Source organism: Rana temporaria, chromosome 2 (genome assembly GCF_905171775.1).
Source record: "Rana temporaria chromosome 2, aRanTem1.1, whole genome shotgun sequence".
In the NCBI taxonomy this organism is placed as follows: Eukaryota; Metazoa; Chordata; class Amphibia; order Anura; family Ranidae; genus Rana; species Rana temporaria.
Window position 1 is genome coordinate 198,271,475 of NC_053490.1, and position 23,106 is coordinate 198,294,580.

Genomic DNA, 23,106 nt, shown 5'->3' on the forward strand with positions numbered 1-23,106 from the left:
GTTTTGTGAGTTGTATAAGAAAGGTGGGATGTAAATGGAATACGAATGGTGTGTATGCTGCTTTATCTTGGGGGAAGAATAGTGAGTAGCTACAGTATCTCACAAAAGTGAGTACACCCCTCTCATTTTTGTAAATATTTTATTATATCTTTTCATGTGACAACACTGAAGAAATGACACTTTTCTACAATGTAAAGTAGTGCGTGTACAGCTTGTATAACAGTGTAAATTTGCTGTCCCCTCAAAATAACTCAACACGCAGCCATTGATGTCTAAACCGCTGGCAACAAAAGTGAGTACACCCCTAAGTGAAAATTTCCTAATTGGGCCCAAAGTGTCAATATTTTGTGTGGCCGCCATTATTTTCCAGCACTGCCTTAACCCTCTTGGGCATGGAGTTCACCAGAGCTTTACAGATTGCCACTGGATCACTCCTCCATGACAACATCACGGAGCTAGTGGATGTTAGACCTTGCGCTCCTTCACCTCCAGTCCATCACCTTTACCCTCGTTTTTTTTAGCAAGGCAGTCGTCATCCAAATTTAACACACCTGCTCCTCACTCACACCTGAGACCTTGTAACCCTAACGAGTCACATGACACCAGGGAAGGAAAATGGCTAATTGGGCCCAATTTGGACATTTTCACTTAGGGGTGTACTCACTTTGGTTACCAGTGGTGGTTTAGACATTAATGGCTGTGTTATTTTGAGGGGACAGCAAATGTACACGGTTATATGTAGCAAAGTGTAATTTCTTTAGTGTTGCCACATGAAAATAAATAATAAAATATTTGACTCACTGACGCTCTCACTTTAATGGGGCGGCTGGTGATGCAGCAGTGACCCAAGAAGGTGAGGGACACTTCGGCAGCAGGTGAGTGGATGCCAGCTAACATGCTGCCACAATGGATCTAAAATAACAGATGCTTTTTAAGTATAAGGACGTATTCTTGCTGGTAGTTAGAATCTTTAATATTTGCAAACAAAATTACGTTTTTCTGTTTATAATAAGATGTCAGGTTAGTAAAACGGTGAGATCGGAACTGATTTTAGGTTTATAAGGGATAGTTGGAGAACTACTCAAATTCTTTTTAATTAAAACAATAACCTCACCTCTTCTCGTGATGTTTAATTGTGGCCACCAGGCCTTGCAGCTTTGTTGTATTGCTTGCATTTTGCACACATACCTGCTTTACCCATAGGTAGAGGAACTTCATTAAAATATTCCCAAACTGGGTTTCTATTATGGCCTGCTGCCATTTTGCTCCTCAAGGGAGGAATAAAGCACTTAAAGCTATGTGCAGAAATATCACACGGTTTATAAGCTGCTTAGAAGGGTTCACTTTCATTGTTACTGCTTGCCGTTCCTCCTCACACTTAGAGCCTGGTACAGATGCATTTCTCTTCATACAATCATACAGTTTGTAGTGTACATATATTTGCAAAACAATGGGATAAAGGAATATTCCTGAACTTTGTTTTATCTCATGGTTACTGTGAAATTGTGTGAATGCAGTGCATGTGATCTCTGCTTGCGGAGCTTATGCCGCGTACACACGACCGTTTTTCGGGTTGTACAAAATTACGCTTTTAATGGTCTAGAAAAAGCAACGTTTTTTTCAGCCCGATCATTAAAACGGCCTTGCCTACACACTATCGTGAAAAAAAAATGCTCTAGCAAAGCGCGGTGACGTACAACGGCACTATAAAGGGGAAGTTCCATTCGAATGATGCCACCCTTGGGGCTGCTTTAGCTGATTCCGTGTTAGTAAAAGACGATTTGCGCTTTTCTGTCTGTTACAGCGTGATGAATGTGCTTACTCCATTAAGAACGCTAGTTTTACCAGAACGAGCGCTCCCGTCTCATAACTTGCTTCTGAGCATGCAGGTTTTTTTCATGTCGTTAAAGCCCACACACGACCATTTTTTACGATGTTAAAAACGTTGTGAAAAATTTGAGCACGTTCTAAATTTTTAATGCCCATTTTTTTACATCGTGGAAAATCAAAATGATGTAAAAATCATGTGGTCTTGTAGTATGACAACTAAAGAGTATAGTGGTACATTCCACTTTTCTTCAATTCACAGTCAGACAATCTTGACATACTGGTATTAAGATGTATATGGCATAGTGGTTCGCTGTCTGAAATGTTTCTTTTCAGTAAAAGCTGTATTTTAGTACACAAAAACACAATAATGTATACATTTGCAGGTAAATGTGTATATTAAATAACACAAATTCGTAAGTACCAAGTATATCTAAGGCCCCTTTCACATTGAGGAGTTTTTGAGGCGGTACAGCGCTAAAAATGGCGCTGCTACCCCACCTGAAAAACTCCTTCACTGCAGACTCAATGTGAAAGCCGGTGGGCTTTCACACTGAGGCGAGATGCGCTGGCGGGAGCCAAAAAAATCTCCTGTCAGCAGCATCTTTGGAGCGGTGAGAGGAGCGGCGTGTATACTGCTCCTTCACCGCTCCTTCCCATTGAAAACCGCGGCAATACCTCTATAGAGGCGCATTGCGGGCGGTATTAACCCTTTATCGGCCGCTAGCGGGGGTTAATACCGCACCGCTAGCGGCTGATACCCGTGGCAATTTTTAGCGACGTTATACCGCCACCGGGGCTCCCGCCCCAGTCTGAAAGGGGCCTAAGCTTCCGTTCATTTGCAAGATGCTGAGTGTTCCAACATAAATGCCTTAAAATGTACGATGATGCCTAGTATGTTTTGCAATAGTTTTATGTATGTAGGTGTATGCTGTGTGTTTGGGGTCTTATTTTACTAATTATATTTTTTAATGCTACTTTTTTTTATTTTTTACTGTTATACATTTATAAGGTATTTTTATAAGATCCCTATGTGATGATACATGCAGAGTTAAGGGCTACTTTTTATGGCGGCATAAACTCTTGATTTCTTCCTCCAGCCTGTGCAGATCTGGGACATGCTTGCCTGCTGGTGCCAGGACTTGACAGATCCAGAGCCATAGAATAGTCTAAGGGTTCAGGGAACCCCCGTAAACCCTGAAACACCAACAGTGAAGGTGGGCGGGGAGGACTATAGCGGTACTTGGTAAAGTAGATAGCTCGGTTTTGAGTATATCATTGAAATAAGTTTAACAAAATGTATTGACATAGTATAAAAGACAAGAATTAAAAACAACATATTGATAAAACAATACATATGACGTGACAGCAAACTGATCACCAGACGTGCAGTCCCTCGGAGAGGGGGGAGTTTCAGGTGAGGAGTTGTGGTCGCGAAATGGAAGATCTCAAGTCTCTACTCATTTTCGCGATTAATATCGCTTCGTCAGGAGACAATCTATAAATTAAAAACGAAGGAATTACATTAACATCAACAATATATACATAGGTTCACCCAAGAGGTGTATAAGATATACAACCTCTGGAGTACATAATGTAATGTTAGTAGAGGGATTAAGGGTCATGTCTCCTACCTAGGGGCACAATGTCCCAGCAGCCCAAACAGGTCCAGAACGGCCAAAGAGTTGGTGACTCAAACGGAGGCCAGGGAAAGAAGTCTGAGGGACATCTAGTGATAAAATTAAGTGTCGATGAGAAAAATGCATATGGTGATGACTAGGTGCAAAAGGTGGGGTGGGAGAGAGAAAGAAAGAAAAAAGTGGCCATATTTGTTGATGTGACAACATTTCGGTTTATTTAACTGAGCCTAGTTTGGGGAACTAGATTGTTCTTCTGCTGGCCTTATGCATCATCACTGGTGATCATAGGGACCTTGGGGGAAAAAATAATAAAGTGGGGGGGGGGGGGGGGGGGGGGGGGGGGTTATGGAAAAATCTCTACAGTGTTCTCCCAAGGGGTTGGCAACCAAGAAGGGAGAGCGCTTCTTCCACTGAACAAATACAATTGTTGCTATGTAGATGGAATGTATACTTTACTTTTACCAAGTGTTTTAACTGGGTTAGTTAGAAGCATGTTGTATAGGTAGGATTTGGCTACCGGAAGTAAGAATTTCCAGCATTGGTTGTAAATTTACCTAAATACCCAGTCCTGGTCCCTTGAATTGGGCTAGTCAGGTTGGATTTTACTGGCTAGTCAAGTGCATAAACCTAAACAATCGGGTCTTTACAAGCGTGCACGTTTATATACTTTATGTTCATGACATTTTTTTTTATTTTTTAGTTTCTATAAAATCTAGTAGGAAAACAATGTGTGTGTGTTTTTTTTCTTTAGGCTTTTAGGCCAGAGCTTTTTTTTTTATTTATTTTTTTATTTTTAAGTAGTTTGCCAGCATACACAGTTATACCCAACTTACTATAATATGACAACTTTTTATTTTTTTTTTAGTTCTGGAGAGAGCCTTTTCCTTGCGCCACACACGCCCATCAAAGGACATGGACAATATTTTCCAGCTGGTGAGAAATGTTATCCCTCCACTTGCTTCTAAGAAACACAAGGGCCAGGATGGGAAGATTGGAATTGTAGGAGGCTGTCAAGAGTGAGTATGATTCTCGGTCTGCTTTTTATTTGTTTTTCCCGCTACCAACATAATGACATTAATGAAATAACTGCGGTAGTAATATCCCTTTCCTGTTACAGATATACTGGAGCTCCATACTTTGCAGCAATTTCAGCACTCAAAGTGGTAAATCCAAGAATGTTTCAATGTGGTTATTTTCCTTTTATTTGTCTGTGTGATTAAAAAATGTTGTTGCACTTTTAGCTTGTTGGTGTTCAGGTTAGAACAGTTACTGTTTAGGGGGAGATGAAGGATTAGCAATAGGTTGGAGGTAAACATCACAATAAACAATCAGTTGATCGTTGCCCCAAATTTTTTAGTCAATCTTTCACTTAAATGATTGAAGCAGCAAAGGAAATAGTCAGCTTAGTAAAATGTTTATTTTTTATATATATATATATATATATATATATATAATTATATATTTTTTTTACCACCAGGACCAATAAGGTCTCTGGCACATGACCATCTTTTCCTTCCCCAGGGAAGCCCTTTAATGTCCTGCAAGCACACCGCTTCAGTGTGAAAGCCCTCGGACTTTCACACTGGAGTGACAGGATAGGCACTTTGCAGGCGCTATTTTTAGCGAAATAGCGCCTGTAAAGCACCTCAGTGTGAAAGTGGCCTTAAACACAAGTATAGTGTATGCAATAAACATGTAAAGTTTAGTTGTTTGTTTACTAAACCAGACAGGTAGTGCAAATGATTTTTGAAGACGGTGATTCTTTTGCTCAAATAATCATTACATCTGACTTTATCCATTGTGTGGCCAGTATTCATGATTGTGAGCACAGCCTCACATTCTTTAACATTTGTTATCTGTGCTGAAAAGCCACATACAAATGGCTAATGTGACTCTTCTGGGGACTTCTTAGTGTCCCCTCCTGATGAAATACTGTGGCAATGTAAAATTTAGAATGCCTGATCTGTACAGTAATGCTTGTTATGGGTAAGTCATTCAGATTGTATTTCTTTTTATTTACTTTATTTTTAAAGACTGACGTAAGCCTACTTTAATCTGAACTTTGTTTTCTTTAGGGTGCAGATTTGTCACACGTATTTTGTACCAAAGATGCAGCAACTGTCATTAAGTCATACAGTCCAGAGCTGATTGTACATCCAGTTCTGTAAGTTTTTGAATTTACACAACCGTATTTTTGTTTTTGTATGCATGTATGTAAGCCATTATCTCTAGTCTAGATGTTCACATTTGGGTAACATTTAGGAGCACCAAAAAGCTTTTTCTTTGTTAGAAATGTGGCAATTTGGAGGGTACTAAAGACACGCTGCAGAGCCACGTTTTAATGTCCTCCCAATCACTCTCCCCTAGGCCTCTTTTACACGGGACGGATCTGTCATGATCCGCCCTGTGAACCTCCGCTTGCTCAGCGGGGATCGCTCCGTTGATCCCCGCTGAGTCTCCGGATGACAGGGAGGTCCCCGCACACTGTGCAGGGACCGCCCTGTCTTTTCTCCACTCCCCTCTATGGGGGGATCGAATGAATATGGACCTACCATCTTTTGAATTTAAAAAACATGTTATACTTGTCTGCAGTTGTATTGTGGTGGTCCCTTATGTACTCTTCTGCAGTATCCCGCCAGTGCTCTCCACTCTGCTTCTCCTGCCTATGCCCCCAAAGCAAGCCATGTGCTATGGGGGCACACATGCAGATGCATCAACCACACACACAGCGCAGCTTGGCCCTGCCTTCCCCTCCCTTCCCACAGGATTTAAAGCGGAGGTCCGCCTAAAAAAAAAAAAATATTAAAAGCCAGCAGCTACAAATTCTGCAGCTGCTGACTTTTAATAAATGGACACTTACCTGTCCAGGGTGCCCAGGATGTCCGAAGCCGAGCAGTCTCTCGGCTGCCCCCACCACCATCCTCTGTGAGGGAATCAGGAAGTGAAGCGTTGCGGCTCCACTTCCCGATTCCATACTGCGCATGCGTGAGTCGTGCTGCGCGTCTTTAGCTATCTTCTGGGTCCTGTTTGTTTCCCAGAAGACAGTGGGTGGAAGGGGCGGGACTCCCGTGGGAGTCTATGCACGGACGTGGGTGCAAATACCTGTATTATACAGGTATCTGCACCCCACCTCCCCCTGAAAGGTGCCAAATGTGACACCGGAGGGGGGGGGGGTTCAGAAAAGCGGAGGTTCACTTTTTGTGTGGACCTCAGCTTTAAATTAGAAATAGGAACTACTGTCTCCCTCTGCTGCCTGAGTCTCCTGTGAGACTAGGAAGAGGGGAAAGAAGACATGCAGCCGGGCACAGCACTCAATTTACAACCACTGTGTAGCTTTGCATAGCCTGTGTGTAATGAGCAAATATGTAGTACTACGAATTATACATAACATTACTTACATCAGGTGTATTTTACATATAACTAAAATAACATTAAGAAGCCTATACGTTGTTTGTTTTCTTCTTTTTTTTTCTCCCCCTATTCATGTAATTCAGTTCAGCTTTAATCTTTTGTTCACACAGGGATCAACCAAATGCTTTACAGGAAATTGAAAATTGGCTGCCAAGATTACATACACTTGTAATAGGTCCCGGCCTTGGAAGACACGATTCTATACTGGAAACAGCAAAGGTATTGTCCCATATAAAATCATGCTGACCTGTGGCATGAAAATCATTCACTTTCTGTAATATGGAAAACTACATAATATAAATGTTATGCTGTATCCTTGAATTTCAATGCACTTGTGAACATGGCTGGACAGCCAGCAGTAGAAGGGCTGCTATATTCGATTTTACCTATATCCTATAAAATAGCCTGTAACAAATGCAGCTTTACGGTTTAATGCAGTTGGGTTCTTCATTCATTTCTACAAAAAATGTAAAAGTCGGCAGCTAAAAAAATTGTAGCTTAAATGTGTAGGGGGTAGAGAAAAACTTCCTGTTTTGGGTGAGGTTCTACTTTTAAGAGATGTTCTCTTGCTGGATTGTAAGATACTGTTACAGTGTACTTTCTCATGAAAACTGTACTTAATGAAACCAAAATCCTTCTCACACACACACACACACACACACACACACACACACACACACACACACACACACACACACACACACACACACACACACACACACACACACACACACATATGATGAAAAGCCCCACCCTACCTTCACCTGCCAAGTGTTTTTTCCTTTCCCTGTCAGGATAGGATGTGAGGAGATCACTATCGGCAGCCCATGGTCTTTTATTTTTATTCCTGAGAAACCATGCAACCTCACGAGAATCTCTTTTAGAGATTTTAAAACCTGCCTAGTTCTTCAAGTGACGATGTTGGTTTAAAAAGTTGGCCTTGCAGTCTTCACTCTGGATTATTCCTGAGAAAAAGTTTGATTGCAGGGGCCCCTGAAGTGTGTCTTGCTGCCCTGTTCTAGAAGGTGAGGCAGGTTCAGGACCTAGTCGCTTTTCCTACTTTCGTAGGACTAACCACAAAGACACATGGCACTGGATTTGAATAGCTAAGCGGGTGCAATTACCAGTGATATAAAGTACAAGAGGCTTGGAGGTCAACACTCTTTGGGAGTTTAGTAGGAGAGACAGTGTGTTCAAGTCTGAACCCGCCTAGATGGTGTGGAGCCAGCACCTGCTAAAACTAAGGTTAGTGTTCTGAAGCAGATACATACTTGACAAAGTTCACTTTCTGCGTGGAAAGATTGCTAATGAATAGAATTTCTCTGGACAGTGCTGTATTTAGTCTTATCTGATGTGCAGGCAGGTTAGGGCAGCTAGGCACAAGCAAGCATATTTGGGTTCTAAAGCCTCGTACACACGATCCGATTTTTGGCCAACCGTGTGTCAGACTTTTGTCAAAAGGGCATGTGCCTGGATTTTGTCTTGCATACTAACGCCACACAATTGTCAGCCAACCAACACAAACGTAGTGATGTACTACGAGGAATTTCGGCTCTTGAGCGCCACCCTTTGAGCACTTTCTGCTAATGTCGTGTTTGGTGAACATTGATTCCAAGCATGCGTGTTTGTACTTTGGACTTTTGTACAGACGATATGAAAATCTAACAGACCGTTGTCCCCTGAAAATTTACTAGCCTGCCATCCAACATTTGTGGCCCAAAGTTGGACAACAATTGTCTGATGGAGTGTACCAACGGTCGGAATTTAGGCCAACAGTCTGTCATCAGACAATCCCCTGCCAACAATCGGATCGTGTGTACAAGGCTAAGGCTTTTTTCTTACTAGGCACACTCCGTCGCTACGGAGTCCACCTGCTCCCGCCAGCTCATCAGATCTGTCCGCAGTTCTCCGCTGAGCCGAAGGATGACAAGCTCCTCTCTCCTCACTGAGCGGGGAGGGGCTTGTCGGCCACCGCTGTCTCCTATGAAGCGATCTGATGAAAACAGACAGCATGTCCGTTTTCATCAGATCTTATCCAATCCGCCATGGATGGATGGGGACGTATCCCCATACGTTTGTTTTTATCAGGTCGGGTCAGATGTCAGCGGACATGTCTCCGCTGACATCCGACACGCTCCATAGAGATGCATGAAGTGGCAGTTCAGGTCCGCCATCAAAACTGACAGGCGGACCTGAACGGTCCGTCCGTGTGAAAGGGGCCTTAAGCCTTTTGAAGCCGATATAAAATTGAAGCAAGGTGAAGTGGAAGATTTATGATAAAACTTATCCTTCAAAAATGTTTGTCATTTGTACTGGTATTGATTACTTTTGGAGAAGAGTGATGGTAAGTAAGTCACTCTAGTCTACCCTGAAACGCAGGTCCCATGTTATCTGTGGTGCTCCCTACCACATAATACTCTCACCTAAGCAAGAATTCTGTAACCCTCAGGCTTCTTGCATAAATGCAATTTAACATCCCAGGAGGCCTCACAGCAGTCTGCTGTTGGCCTTCTGAATTTGCGCAGGTGCCAGCTGTGAAAATAAGGAAGTGACAAAGTGACGGCTTGTTCCCAAAAACGAGATGGTGGTGCAAAAGAAAACGGAAGCTGCTAATATCGGGCGCTTATATAGTACTTATGGACTGGAAGTACCTGCCTTTTTTTATTATTGCATATAAAGCAAAACTGCCAGCAAAAATAAGCTAATCAACATTTTTTTACAAAAAAAAAAGGTGTTTATTTTTTTGGTTGCATAAAGAACAGACACTGCAACAGCTGTGCCAAGGCACCTATAGTTAGGCCGCACAGAGTCTAAAACAGAGAGAAAAATAACAAACCTTGCACAAAAAATCACTTGAATTCATTCATACACTGCTCTCTCCCCTATATATGCCAAGAAGCAATAGGAGCATTATTTATTTATTTATTAAAATTCTTAAAAGTACAAAAAAGTACAAAACGTAGTCAGTTACCCGTAGGCCTCGATGCTCCGAGAACAACAATACAGCAACAACCAAAAAAACACACACAGGCAGCGGAACAGATCAAATTTGCGTGGAAATGCGTGGAAAAGGGGAGATGGGCATGGATTTGCAGGTACACAGTAAAGTGACTATTCTAATGTCTGTGGTAATGAAAAGTTAATCGAACTGCAGTCCATCCAAGGTTGCCAAATCCTAATACATTTTTATGGGATAGGCCAAACCTCTGTAGATCAGTTTGTATTTAGGAAGGTCTGAATTTTCTTAAAAAAAAGTTGGAGAAGCAACGTTTTTTCAGTTGAGGATGGCTTGGAAAGTAATGAGTCTGAAACCTAATGCAAGTGTAAGGAAGAGGCACAAAGTCTCTTGAAATGCCTAACTTCGGGGGTCCTGAAGAATCTGCTGTGCATGTCCTGTTTATGCAAGCAGTGCTACGCTGTGAAAAGTTCTGTATTTTTTTTTTTTTTTTTTTTACCACTCCGAGGAGCAGTAGGTTGGCTGGCATGGAAACGAGAAAACAGTAAGAGGAATTTCAGGTTTTAGGTACCATTTTCAATACTATAAATTTCATACCAAATTTTCTTTTTTGGTATGTTTTTGTTTTTGTATCACTTGCCTATTTACATGCAGAAGACAACACTTTATTTTCAAACGTGCACTTACCTTTTCTCGAAGGCCCCACTCGCATATCACTTAAGGTTCCTGCTAGCAATTTAAAAAGCATGATTCAAACTTCCACATAGGTCAGCCCATTCACTTGCCACTTGCATGGGCTGCATTTATTGCCAATTTTACCATGCTTGTGTGACAATCTCAGCAAAATCGCACTGTTCAGGATGAATGGCACCCAAATGCACATTGCGTGTTTGGCTGCAATTTAGAATCGTGTGCAGAATTGATTTTGCCTGCAATTCCTTATTGCCCAAGTGTGAACAGGGCCCAAGAACTTTCTCTGTATTGTCCAGTCCTAAATCATATTTTAACAGATGTTTGAATTTGGTGCCTGTCAGAATCGGTCCTAAAAGCTTATTAAAATACCCAATTGGGGGTGGGAATTAAAGTGTCAGACAACCTTTGTCTGAACTAGAGAGCAGCCAATCGGCTTTAAAACTGTTTATTTTTCTAAGCAGTGTGGAAAACATGAAAGATTGAAGTTGATTTGATTGCTATGGAAAATAACCGTTAAAGTGGAACTGAAAGTCGTAATACTTACCTCTGTTCTAATGGTCCGACACCTACAAGATCCCTCGCTGGGGTCAGCACCTTTTACCTGGCTTCCTTCAGGTATCGGTCTTTGTCCGTCTTGATTGACACAGAATGATGCCATTCACGAGCATGCGCAAGAGTTCAGTCATCCTGGCTGCATGTGCAGCTGCAGCTCAGTGTACATTCAACAGGGTATTGTGAACAGGCAGGTAAGTGTATTTTATTGCAGAAGAGACATTGTATGTCTCCAATAAAGAGTCTGCCTGTTCACAATTTTTACTTTTCCCCACTTTATTTCAACTTTAAAAAACAACTCGTCTCAGACATATTTATAAATGTAAGCCACACACATAAAAAAAATAAGAAATGGCTGTTAGTCACGTAGACGCGTTTCACACATCTGATTTGTGCTTAATCACTACTAATGATTAAGAACAGATCAGATGTGTGAAACACGTCTACGTGATTAACAACTGGTGTCCCTGGTGTATTTTGACCGTCTGCAATAAAAGGCTCTTTTGGAAACTTTGAATGTGCAGCCATTTCTTCTTTTTCTCAAATTTTTACGGAGGCGGGCTGGGACTAGCACTCCTACTTGGTTCCAATCAAGGTATTGCACACACCTGGAGCAGCGCATTCCTCTTCCTTTTGAAGCCATAATAATAGTTTGTCATATTTGTACATTCTTTATATTGCCTGTTCTTGTGACATTAATATTGCCTTTTCTTGTAGGGTATTATAGAAAAAGCAAAGACGAAAGGTATTCCTCTAGTGATAGATGCAGTAAGTGTTCTTCTTTGATACTGGGTTACTATTTAGTCTGTGTGGTGCAGTACTAAGCATTTTTTTTTTCTCTTTCTCTCTTTAGGATGGACTATGGCTTATTGCCCAGCAGCCATCTATCATACAAGGCTATCAGAGAGCTGTGCTCACTCCAAACTTCATGGAGTTCACCCGGCTGTATGAAGCAATGGTAAACATAAGTATGCACTGATATAACATAACCCAGGGATATGCAATTATCGAACCTCCAGCTGTTGCCAAACTACAAGTCCCATGAGGCATAGCGAGACTCTGACAGCATCAAGCATGACACCCAGAGGCAGAGGCATGATGGGACTTGTAGTTTGGCAACAGCTGGAGGTCCGCTAATTGCATATCCCTGACATAACCTAACATTTTACTGCTCAAGTCTAGGAGGAAAAGGAATGGCAGTGTCAACTAGCTCAATACGGATATACAACACTATGGGAGAGCTTTACTAAAACTGGAGCATGCAGCTGTGCCCTTGAAATGAATTGGCTTTCAGGTTTTAGCCTGGGTTCACACTGAAGGCAGGTTTGAAATCGTTGAGCGGAACTCTCATGATTCCAAACCTGCTTTTCAGTCTGACTTCGGGAGCCATTTCAGAGACATCAGTGTGGGTTCCTGCACAGATGCCTATTGAAGTCTCCCCTGAAGTCACCAAAAGCAGTGCAGGAACTGCATGGCGCCGCACTGATTCGGACGATGCTGTTGCCGGCAATTTGACATGTCAAATCGCATTTCAAAATTGCCCGATGTGAACGGAGGCTAATTGTCAAAGCTTAATTGAACAAGCTGATTGGCTGTCATGCACAGCTGCACCAGATTATGAGTATTCCAGTTTTAGAATCTTTTAAATCTCCCCAATGTATCTTTGAAAATCTTTAGGAAAATTACAAGCCATTTCTTTAAAACCAAAGGTGTGCAGCGAAGTTAACATTTCTGTGGTGACACAAGCGCAGCAGATGACGAAACTGCTTGGCATAACTTCCACCTGGACTTAAAGGGGTTGTAAAGGTACAATTTTTTTTTTTTTTCTCCAAAATTGCTTCCTTTACCTCAGTGCAGTCCTCCTTCACTTACCTCATCCTTCGATTTTGCTTTTAAATGTCCTTATTTCTTCTGAGAAATCCTCACTTCCTGTTCTTCTGTCTGTAACTACACACCCTAATGCAAGGTTTTCTCCCTGGTGTGGAGTGTCGCGCTCGCCCCCTCCCCTGGACTACAGGAGAGTCGGGACACTCTCTACGTTGCATCTAGAGAAAGGAGCTGTGTGTTAGTGGGCGTCCTGACTCTCCTGTAGCCCAAGGCAGGGGGCGAGCACGACACTCCACACCAGGGAGAAAGCCTTGCATTACTGTGTGTAGTTACAGACAGAAGAACAGGAAGTGAGGATTTCTCAGAAGAAATAAGGACATTTAAAAGCAAAATGGAAGGATGAGGTAAGTGAAGGAGGACTGCACTGAGGTAAAGGAAGCTATTTAGGGGGAAAAAAATTACCTTTACAACCCCTTTTAATATTGTAGTAATAGAAGCATTGCTAACTAGATTTTAAGTTTACATGCTTGGGACTGTCATGCTGATTCTTCCTTAACAAATAATTGGGTTACTTAACCAGAACAAGCTTGTACTTATAAGATGGGGGGCTCTTCAAGCAGTGAATGAAGGCAAATTGCAGATAACACTCATAACACATTCATTTACAAAATCAAGTCTTTAGTGGTGCCTACTTTATTTTTGTCTTGTCAGAAACCTAGGGCCAGATTCACAAATGAGATACGACGGCGTATCTCCTGATACGCCGTCGTATCTCTGTTTCTATCTATGCGACTGATTCATAGAATCAGTTACGCATAGATAGCCATAAGATCCGACAGGTGTAATTGTTTTACACTGTCGGGTCTTAAGATGCAATACCGCGGCCGCCGCTGGGGGGAGTTTGCGTCGTAAACCAGCGCCGGGTATGCAAATTAGGAGTTACGGCGATCCCCGGCGGTTTTTCTCGTTCGCTACGTCGCCGCTAGTCTAGTTTCCCGTCGCAAAGTTAGTCGTTTTTTTTGGTGCCTTAACTTTACACAGCAATCGTATTGCTGTGTAAAGTATGGCCGTCGTTCCCGCGTCGAAATTTAAAAAATAACGTTGTTTGCGTAAGCCGTCCGGGAATACGGAATTACGCTACGCGCGTCGCCGTTCAAAAAAATGACGTCACTTCGCGCAAAACACGGCGGGAGTTCGGAAACGGAGCATGCGCGGCAGGTCCGGCGCGGGAGCGCGCCTAATTTAAATGGCACGCGGCCATTTGAATTGGCCCGCCTTGCGCCGAAGGCCACCGGCGTAGGTTTTCATCGCAAGTGCTTGGTGAATCAGGCACTTGCGATGAAAAATTGCAGCGGTGTAACGTATCTAGGATACGTTACGCCGCCGCTATTCTACGTGAATCTGGCCCAATGTCTTCTATTGAGGACCTGCAGCTCTTCACAATTTTACGCCAACCGACTGTCATATATGATTTTTAAACTATTTTCTATGGGAACACTGTTTAATTAGTACCAGAATTTGGAATTTAATTTCAGATCAGAAGCTCAGAAGCTCATCATTTTAGTGAACTACTATATTTAATTGAATGAAATCTGTAAACCTGATCAAGTGTCCCTCTTTATGGCACTATTAAAAGGCAAAACTTTTATTTTTATGTTTTCAGCTCACTGAACCTGTAGATGCCAGTGACCAGAATGGAAGCGTACTGAGGCTAAGTCAGGCAATGGGAAATATAACTATAGTGCAGAAAGGAGATAGGGATCTGATTTCCGATGGAGATAAAGGTTTGTATTTGCACACCTCGCTCTTGTACTGTAGACGGTGAATCTTCCTCTTCCTCTGTCCTCTTCCTCTGTCCTCTTCCTCTGTCCTCTTCCTCTGTCCTCTTCCTCTGTCCTCTTCCTCTGTCCTCTTCCTCTGTCCTCTTCCTCTGTCCTCGTCCTCTTCCTCTGTCTTCTTCCTCTGTCTTCTTCCTCTTCCTCTTCCTCTGTCTTCTTCCTCTTCCTCTTCCTCTGTCTTCTTCCTCTTCCTCTTCCTCTGTCTTCTTCCTCTTCCTCTTCCTCTGTCTTCTTCCTCTTCCTCTTCCTCTGTCTTCTTCCTCTTCCTCTGTCTTCTTCCTCTGTCTTCTTCCTCTTCCTCTGTCCTCTTCCTCTGTCCTCTTCCTCCTTCTTCGTCTTCTTCCTCTGTCCTCTTCCTCCTTCTTCGTCTTCTTCCTCTTCCTCTTCCTCCTTCTTCGTCTTCTTCCTCTTCCTCTTCCTCCTTCTTCGTCTTCTTCCTCTTCCTCCTTCTTCGTCTTCTTCCTCTTCCTCTTCCTCCTTCTTCGTCTTCTTCTTCGTGAAAAGTTTTTTTTTTTTTTTTTTTAATAATGTCAGTCAAAATTATTAGCTGACACTGGTACTCGAGCTAGTCTCTATACAGCATCTATCTGGATTGGCATCTCGGCTAGCTTGGGAGGCCATACTTGTACTTGCAGAGTTAGCCTGGAATGTGCCCTCCAGGCACTGGGCTTTGCATTGTGGCACTCACCAAACCAGAGTTTACTTTGTTGTTGAAGTGCACTTACCAGTATAAATCGTGTGGCACAGCACCAGGGGTTGCCCTGTTCCTGAATACTTTGTGAGTCAGGGCTAATGTATTCTTATTTGTACTTTGCAAGGCGCTATCTCACCATTTTGTCTTTTTTGAAATCTTCCACTACGGCTGGTTTTACTGTAGTAAAAAGTAAGGGTAAGGGTCCCCACTTTGACTATGTACTGTGTTCTAAGCTCTTTGCCACCATTCAGACTAGAGGAAGTACCATCCCCCCGATACATCAGGTGGATCTCCAGTCTGTTTCTACTGCTTGCCTACAGTGACCTGGTCATCGCTGACTGGCAGAAGCTCTCATCAGCACCAGCTGCTAAGATTTGTAAGTATCTTAAGGCCTTGCCCAATGTTGGACTTTGTTGCATCCAGGGGCGGACTGACAACTCATGGGGCCCCCGGGCAATAGAAGATTATGGGGCCCCTCTGGCTTACAGATGGCCACCACGCCAGGAGGCAGTGCAGAGGCAGGGCAGCTAAAATCTTGGAATATTCACATTAAAAGCACGTCAGTTTCGGACAGATCTAAAAAAAAACACAGATTTTTACATACTGTCCCTGGTTTTACTGAGCCTGGCAACCCTGATGGGGCCCCCTAGTGGCATGGGGCCCTCGGGCAGTGCCCGAGTGACTCAATGGTCAGTCCGCCCCTGGTTGCATCACTACTACATAGAAGCAGGGGGGTTTATTATACTATAGGTTTACTATAGGCAAATCCACTTTGTACTACAAGTGCACTTGGAAGTGCAGTCGTTGTATATCTGATAATAATTTTTGTTTGTACATGATTGGATGATAAAATCGGCAGAGGTTCTCCTCATTTCAGATCTTCCCCTCAAACCTACAGAGACTGCACTTGCAGTGCAAAGTGGATTTGCCTTTAGTAAACCCCAACCCCAGTGTGTCTGCTAAGACACAGAAACAAACATTCTGCTGCTACAAATTACCTTGGCCCATACTTCCCTAGTGGTTCTTTGGGCATTTACTCGGTATCCCCAGAAGAACCCAACACTTGTAATTTTACAACCTGACACCCCTATTATAGGGTCATCCCCAACTTCTTCCTCTGCTCCATCGGATGAGGCTGAGGTCTCCCCCCTATGTCTACGGGGACCTCAAGTCCATTCTGGACATTTTAACTGTTTGTGCTCAGCTACTGGAGAATTCTGCTTGTAGAGATTCTAGGCCACGCTCCAGTGCCATCTGCTGCAGACTCTGTCTGTGACACTCCTGAGCCTGTAAATCATACTAAACCTGTGGCCCCTGTCATCATCTCTGACTTTGTCTCCACAGTTTATCTCCAAGGAGACGGTTTGTTGAGGCACCCCTGTCTACTGACATTGACTCTGACTCTGATTTACAGGGGAAAGGGGTTTTTTAAACCTTATTGATGTAGTGTGTACTACTCTGCATCTGGGGAAAAAAGCCTGCTCTTTTTAGGTCTTGTAGAGCCAATGCGGCTGCAGAGACGGCTTTTTTATGCCTTCATCTAGGTCAGGAGTTCTTAGCCTGGGATCCATGGATGGGTTTCAGGAGGTCTATGAGGGTCAGATTACATTCACTACACAGCCCTCCCCTTTGTCCCAATCAATGACAGGGGTGTAATGATTAGCTTTTATTTATATAAAACCTTTATCCCAAGTGCTTATAGTGTTAGCTGGAGCTTGGATTTTTTCTTGGGTGCACTAGCAGATTTGGTACCCTAACATTCCACTTCCCCAGATAAGGGGGTGCGTTACTGGCCAGATCACCCTGTGAGAACAGAGACAGATCCTAGAAAGACCAAAGGAAAATAATGCCACCAGGAGGGTAGGTCCACTGTTCAGGGCAGTTGTAACATCTGTTTGTAGCCTTTCGCCTTAGCTGCGATGACTTGTTGCAAGGAACTTAAATTGCAGTACTACTGCGTGTACAAATGCAGAGTGCACCCTGGCTACGTGTTTTGGGATGCTGATGATGCATCCAAAGAGGAACTGACTTGTTTAACCTTCAAGAGATGTAATCTCTACAGACCTGCTCTGCCATAAGTGGCCAAAGTATGCACTTTCCTCAATACAGGAGGTCTGGGGGAGTTCAGAGGTATCCCATACTTCTCCTTTTGTATCCTTCTGCAGCAGCTGAGCCTGTAAATCAAACTTGAAACTAGAAGTCAGCTAACTCTACTGCCAAGTTTTCAATGTGAAGTTGCTTCCCCACTTCTACAAGCTACGAGGGGGGGAGGGGGGGGGGTTGTTTGTATATTTGTGTGTGTGTGTGTGTGTGTGTCTGTTCTGCTGAAGTCGTCGGCTGTCAAAAAAACAGGCAGTCTGCCAAGTATCACAGCATTCTTTTAGCAGTGGAATCAAGTATAAACATTGTAACGATTTGTCCTTTAGAGCCGGTTCACACAGGGGTGACCTGTCGGGCGACTCATCCGCCTGACGAGTCGCAGTCCGGTATAGTCAATAGAACCGTTCTAATAGGAGCAACGCAAGACGCTCCGACTTAGAAAAAGGTTCCTGTACGACTTTGGGGGCGACTTGCGTTTACTTCAATACAGAAGTCATTTTGCAAGTTGCCTCTTAAGTCGTCTTGAGATCGCCTTGCCGAGTCGCCCCCAAAGTCGTGTCGCCTGTGTGTGAACCGTCTCTTAGATCAAAGGAATACACTTTGGTATGTAAATGAGGGAAGTTTGACCACTTAAACACTAAACCTTTTTCTGACATTTGTTGGTTCCAAGTAAAAAAAAAAAAAATGCTAGAAATTTTTTTATATAATATATATACAATATATATATATATATATATATATATATATATATATATATATATATATATATATATATATATATATATATATATATATATATATATTGTATATCTAAAGGCATATTTTCTTGTCACTTTTTCAAATGACAATTTTTATTTTTTTTCATTTTAGTCTAAATATGAGATCTGATGTCTTTTTGACCCCAGATCTCATATTTAAGAGAACCTGTCATGCTTTTTTCTATTACAAGGGATATTTACATTCGACGAGCTCGCGTGCATACATGAGTAGCGCCTGCATATGAAAACGGTGTTCAAACCACACAAGTGAGGTATCACCACAATCGTTAGAGCGAGAGCAATAATTCTCGCCCTAGACCTCCCCTGTAACTCAAAATATGCAACCGATAGAATTTTTTTTAAACGTCGCCTATGGAGATTTTTAAGGGTAAAAGTTTGACGCCATTCCACGAGCGGGCGCAATTTTGAAGCGTGACATGTTGGGTATCATTTTACTTGTCGTAACAGTATCTTTCACAATTTAAAAAAATTGGGCTAACTTTACTATTGTCTTGTCTTTATTTTTTTAATTAAAAAAAGTGATTTTTTTTCCAAAAAAAAGTGCGTTTGTAAGACCGCTGCGCAAATACGGTGTGACAAAAAGTATTGCAATGACCGCCATTTTATTCTCTAGGGTGTTAAAAAAATATATATATAATGTTTGGGGGTTTTAAGTAATTTTCTAGCAAAAAAAACTGTTTTAATCTTGTAAACACCAAGTCTGAAAAAAAAACACGCCGGTGTGGCCTTCTGAAGAGCTGATTTTTCTGCCTGTAGGGGGAGAAATCCTTGCCCGCAGGATCTCTGGGACCCCAGCAATGAAACAGAGTCTTGGATCAGGCCGATGGTGAGGGCTAGAACGCAGCGCCGGGCTTGATGACGTCATTGGAGGGTTGCAACGACGTTCCGTTGCAATCCCCTGCATTGGCAGTAAAGACAGTACATTCTGGGATCCTGCTGCAGGTACCCTCTCTTGGGGAATAGAGTATATTCAGAGGCCTCTGGTTTTTCTTGATTACCTGGATATAGGTCCTCCTCCTTATGTGAGTGATCTGTAGTCTCGAGAGAACGTTTTTTTACCTGATTCATGCCTCGGTTCTGTCCTTAATCTGCTAAATAATCTTAGCAGTGTGGCCAAGGTTCCTACCCCTTGCTGCACAGCTGTGGATATTTCTCTGGACTAGAGCAGGTCATGTAGTTCCTAAAATTAATGTTGATCGAGATAGGGAAGATCCTAAATGTTCCTCTGTCAGGCACTTGAGATGCCTCCAGGTGTTTAGGTGGCTGTGTCTCTGCTTATCCTCTTGTTCTTCTGGTGTTCTTCTTCTTGTGTGTGTTTTGTTTTTGTGTGTGTTTGTTTTTGTGTGTGTTTGTTTTTGTGTGTGTTTGTTTTTGTTTGTGTTTGTTTTCGTGTGTGGGTTTTTTTTTTTTTTTTTTTTTTAACATTCCTTAGATATTTTTACATTCCTTAGATATTTGAGATTAGTTGGTTGTCTGACCAGGCATTCTCATTTTTGTGTGGACCTGTTAGTTTGTCTGTTTTGTCTAGGGTTCCCTCTGGGGGGTCTGTCCTCATGGGGACTTGTCCTAGTGATCACATCACATTGTTGGCTTGACTCTTAACAGGTAGTTATGTTCATCTGTTTTGCTGGGTTCAGTACAATGCTTCTCACTGGTGTTCCTTCAGGGGGAGTCAATCTTCTTGGTAGTATTCGCTTCTATCATGCTCTTGGGCAACAGATTGATCCTCCTGTACCCTTTCCTTTGGTCATTGGCAGATTCCCCTGTCTTCCAGGGGACTTTACCTCGTATGGTTCAGCTTAGGGTAGGGGTACTTCAGGTAGTTCTTATTGCAGAAGGTTCCTGGCTGCTTCTTGGATCTCTCATTGGCTGTTACCCACTCCTCCTCCTCATTTGGGCTGCTATTGGATGTCCTGACTTTCAGTGCCCGTTTAAGATGAGACAGAATTACTGTATTTACTGTAAAATGTACTATTACTTTACTATTGGATATCTGTTGAGGGACACCAGTCCCACTCCTCAGCAGACTGAATGGCAAAAAATACCACATGTCTGAAGGTAAAGAAAATGTTTTTTAATTAGTCCATATCTGACCTTACTAACATTTTGCTGCAGATACTATGCTAGAGAATTTGTAAAGATGAATTGTATCGGAATGTCAAGTTTATCTGGAATCCCAAATACAAAATTGGGACACTGTGTAAAATCTACAAAAAAACTGAATGTAATGATTTGCAAATATCATCTGTAAACCCATATTTTATTCACAGTAGAAAAGTGAAAACATATCAAATGTTTAAACTGAGAACATAAACCATATTAAGATAAAAATAAGGTTGTTTTTTTTACATTGATGGCAGCAACACGTCGGGTCAGGGCAACAAAAAAGCTGGCAAAGTAAGTGGTACTAACAAGGAAGAGCTGGAAGAACAATTTGCAACTAGTCAGAGTGTCTCAGAAGTAAAGTCGGGCAGAGGTTCACCTCTCTGAAAAGCTACGTCTAAAAATTATTGAACAGTATCTGAATGTTCCTCAACGTAATATTGCAAAAACTTTAAAGGGTCACTAAAGGAAATTTTTTTTTTTGCTGAAATGACTGTTTACAGGGTATAGAGACATAAAAGTTAACTGATTCCTTTTAAAAATGATTACAAATAGATAAAAAATCAATCATATAATGTGCCTGTAGGTTAGTTTCACTTTTAAACTGTTTTCATGTTCCTGTGAACTAGAGAGACACACAGAACAAAAACAAACACATCCAGGGCAGTGTTTTGTTTTTAAAATGAATCTGAGTCCTACTAAATTACTAAACTAAATTTCTTTATATTGAAGTGTTCGTCTGCACTCACGAAGGAAGTAACCGTCGATGTGGAGGACAGGGAGATCTTCTGGCTGGTTCTCTTGGTGTCTTGGTACATTGGGCAGGCCTTGCTGGACCAGAAAAGATAAATGGGTATGTTGTAACAATCTTTGACTCTAAATAACTGTACACATCTGGTGCTAGGGCTGCACAGGCAATTTGAATCTCTTGCTATAAAATAACTTTTTCTTTGTTTTCACTGTGATAAAACTGAAATGAATGTAATCCTATTAAGAGGATCTCTGAATAACAAATTCTCTATTTGAAAAATCATAATGATGGCAAATATGTTAACCCCTAGGAGCCAGCGCCTCCCAGGATTTAGGATACTGGGAGGGCAGGTGGGGTTTATGATCAGGTGACCGCTGTGATTGGCTGTCACAGCGGTCACATGATCAGAAAGCTCACAATCACTCCATGCTTTCCGGTAACTGCTGGGGGCACGCGCTCTCAGCAAAGCTGTATTCGCACCAATTTGTGAAAATATGCAGGTGCTCTGCGTTAAGGCCCACAAGCCGAGAGGCCGTGTATTTGCGTGCGGCTGGCGCCTTTTACTAGAAGCTTGCACCTGCATATAGTACACTTTTTGCTTCTTATAAGTCGGAGAGTCTGCCTACTGCAATCACAAATAAGAGAAAAACTGTTCTGAAAAAAACAAAACCTGAAACCAAAAAAAGGAGGCGATGAATCTCACACCTTTCATACATTAGTGTACAAAACGCCCTCCAGTAGCCATGTTAACAAGGAAACACCTTTTCTTTCTTGTAGCTGGTGGCAAATGGGGGGGGAGTAGTTTTTAAGGGCATTCCATTTTTAAAATGCTTGTGCAGCAATTTTATGTTGTATAATTTTGGAATTCACCTTTACGCAGTGCCACTTGTATACTGTGCTTGAATGTAGAACTGTCAGTTGGGGGGCATAATTGTCGTATAGATCCCTCCCATAAAGCGGACCTGTCACTGCCTATTACTGTCACAAGGAATGTTTACATTCCTTGTGACAGCAATAAAAGTGATAAAGAAATTAAAAGGACTGTGTGAAAATTAAAACTTTAAATGTACAGAATATCAGCACCTGATATCTACTATTTGCCTGAAAGGCAGCCGAAAAATCTGTAACGGCCCTGAAAAACACTATATCCATCGACCCCTAATGGCTAATGATCTACAAATTCACTAGATCTGTATTACCATGCAGCTGTTACTTCACATGTGTAGAATGTTTAACCATGGAGTCTAATGAGCCCCATGTTGCATGGGGAAAGCATTAGTTGTCATTCCCTAACCAGGTAGGAAACTATTTGTAAGGATACAATAGTGTACGTTGGCGGGCCTTTTCAAATAGACTGAAAAGTAAACTTTGAAAGTTGATCTCCAAGTACATATAAAATGGCTTTCTTTTTTTAAATGGAGTGGAAAGGATTGGAACACCTGTCAAAATAGAGTCGGACTTTCTAATGGAAGCAGTGGCTGAAAAGTAAATGCGTACAGTATGAACTACATCTAGGCAATGAGGGGAAATTTCCTGATTGTGTACTCGATCCTTACAGAGGGATGGAAGGGGAGGGTTAAGGGGAATAGCAGAAACAACCTTATAAAGAAAGGTCTAGACCTGAACACTACTTTGTCTGTCTTGTAAGGAATCCGTTTTTGGTAAGCACACAAGATTTGACACATACTGTACCTTTTAGATGTGCTGGCAACGAGAAAGGTAGCCTTGTGGGTGAGAGTAGAAAGGGGAGTATCTGATAGCTCTTCAGAAACGGCATTTGAACCTGAGAGCTGGATTTAAATCTACACGAGGTGCAGGTGGTTGAAAAGAAATAGCCAGGGCTTTTTTATTTAATTTTTTATCAGTAATTACCTGCAGGAACTCCACTGTGTCGCCCCCCCCCCCCCCACACGCACACCTGTCAAGTGGCATCAA

At 42.2% G+C, this 23,106-nt stretch overlaps 1 protein-coding gene across 5 annotated transcripts in view; it reads left to right on the plus strand.

The window, feature by feature from the left end:
* NAXD (NAD(P)HX dehydratase) overlaps positions 1–23,106 on the plus strand; it is a 53,271-nt gene that overhangs the window by 26,578 nt on the left and 3,587 nt on the right. For all 5 annotated transcript variants that reach the window (XM_040336216.1, XM_040336213.1, XM_040336215.1 and 2 more), the window contains 8 exons: positions 4,333–4,483; positions 4,585–4,630; positions 5,543–5,631; positions 6,989–7,097; positions 11,797–11,847; positions 11,933–12,037; positions 14,570–14,690; positions 21,153–21,273. In XM_040336216.1, coding sequence (XP_040192150.1) covers positions 4,333–4,483; positions 4,585–4,630; positions 5,543–5,631; positions 6,989–7,097; positions 11,797–11,847; positions 11,933–12,037; positions 14,570–14,690; positions 21,153–21,273 — 793 coding nt within the window. The remainder of the gene's footprint in view (positions 1–4,332; positions 4,484–4,584; positions 4,631–5,542; positions 5,632–6,988; positions 7,098–11,796; positions 11,848–11,932; positions 12,038–14,569; positions 14,691–21,152; positions 21,274–23,106) is intronic.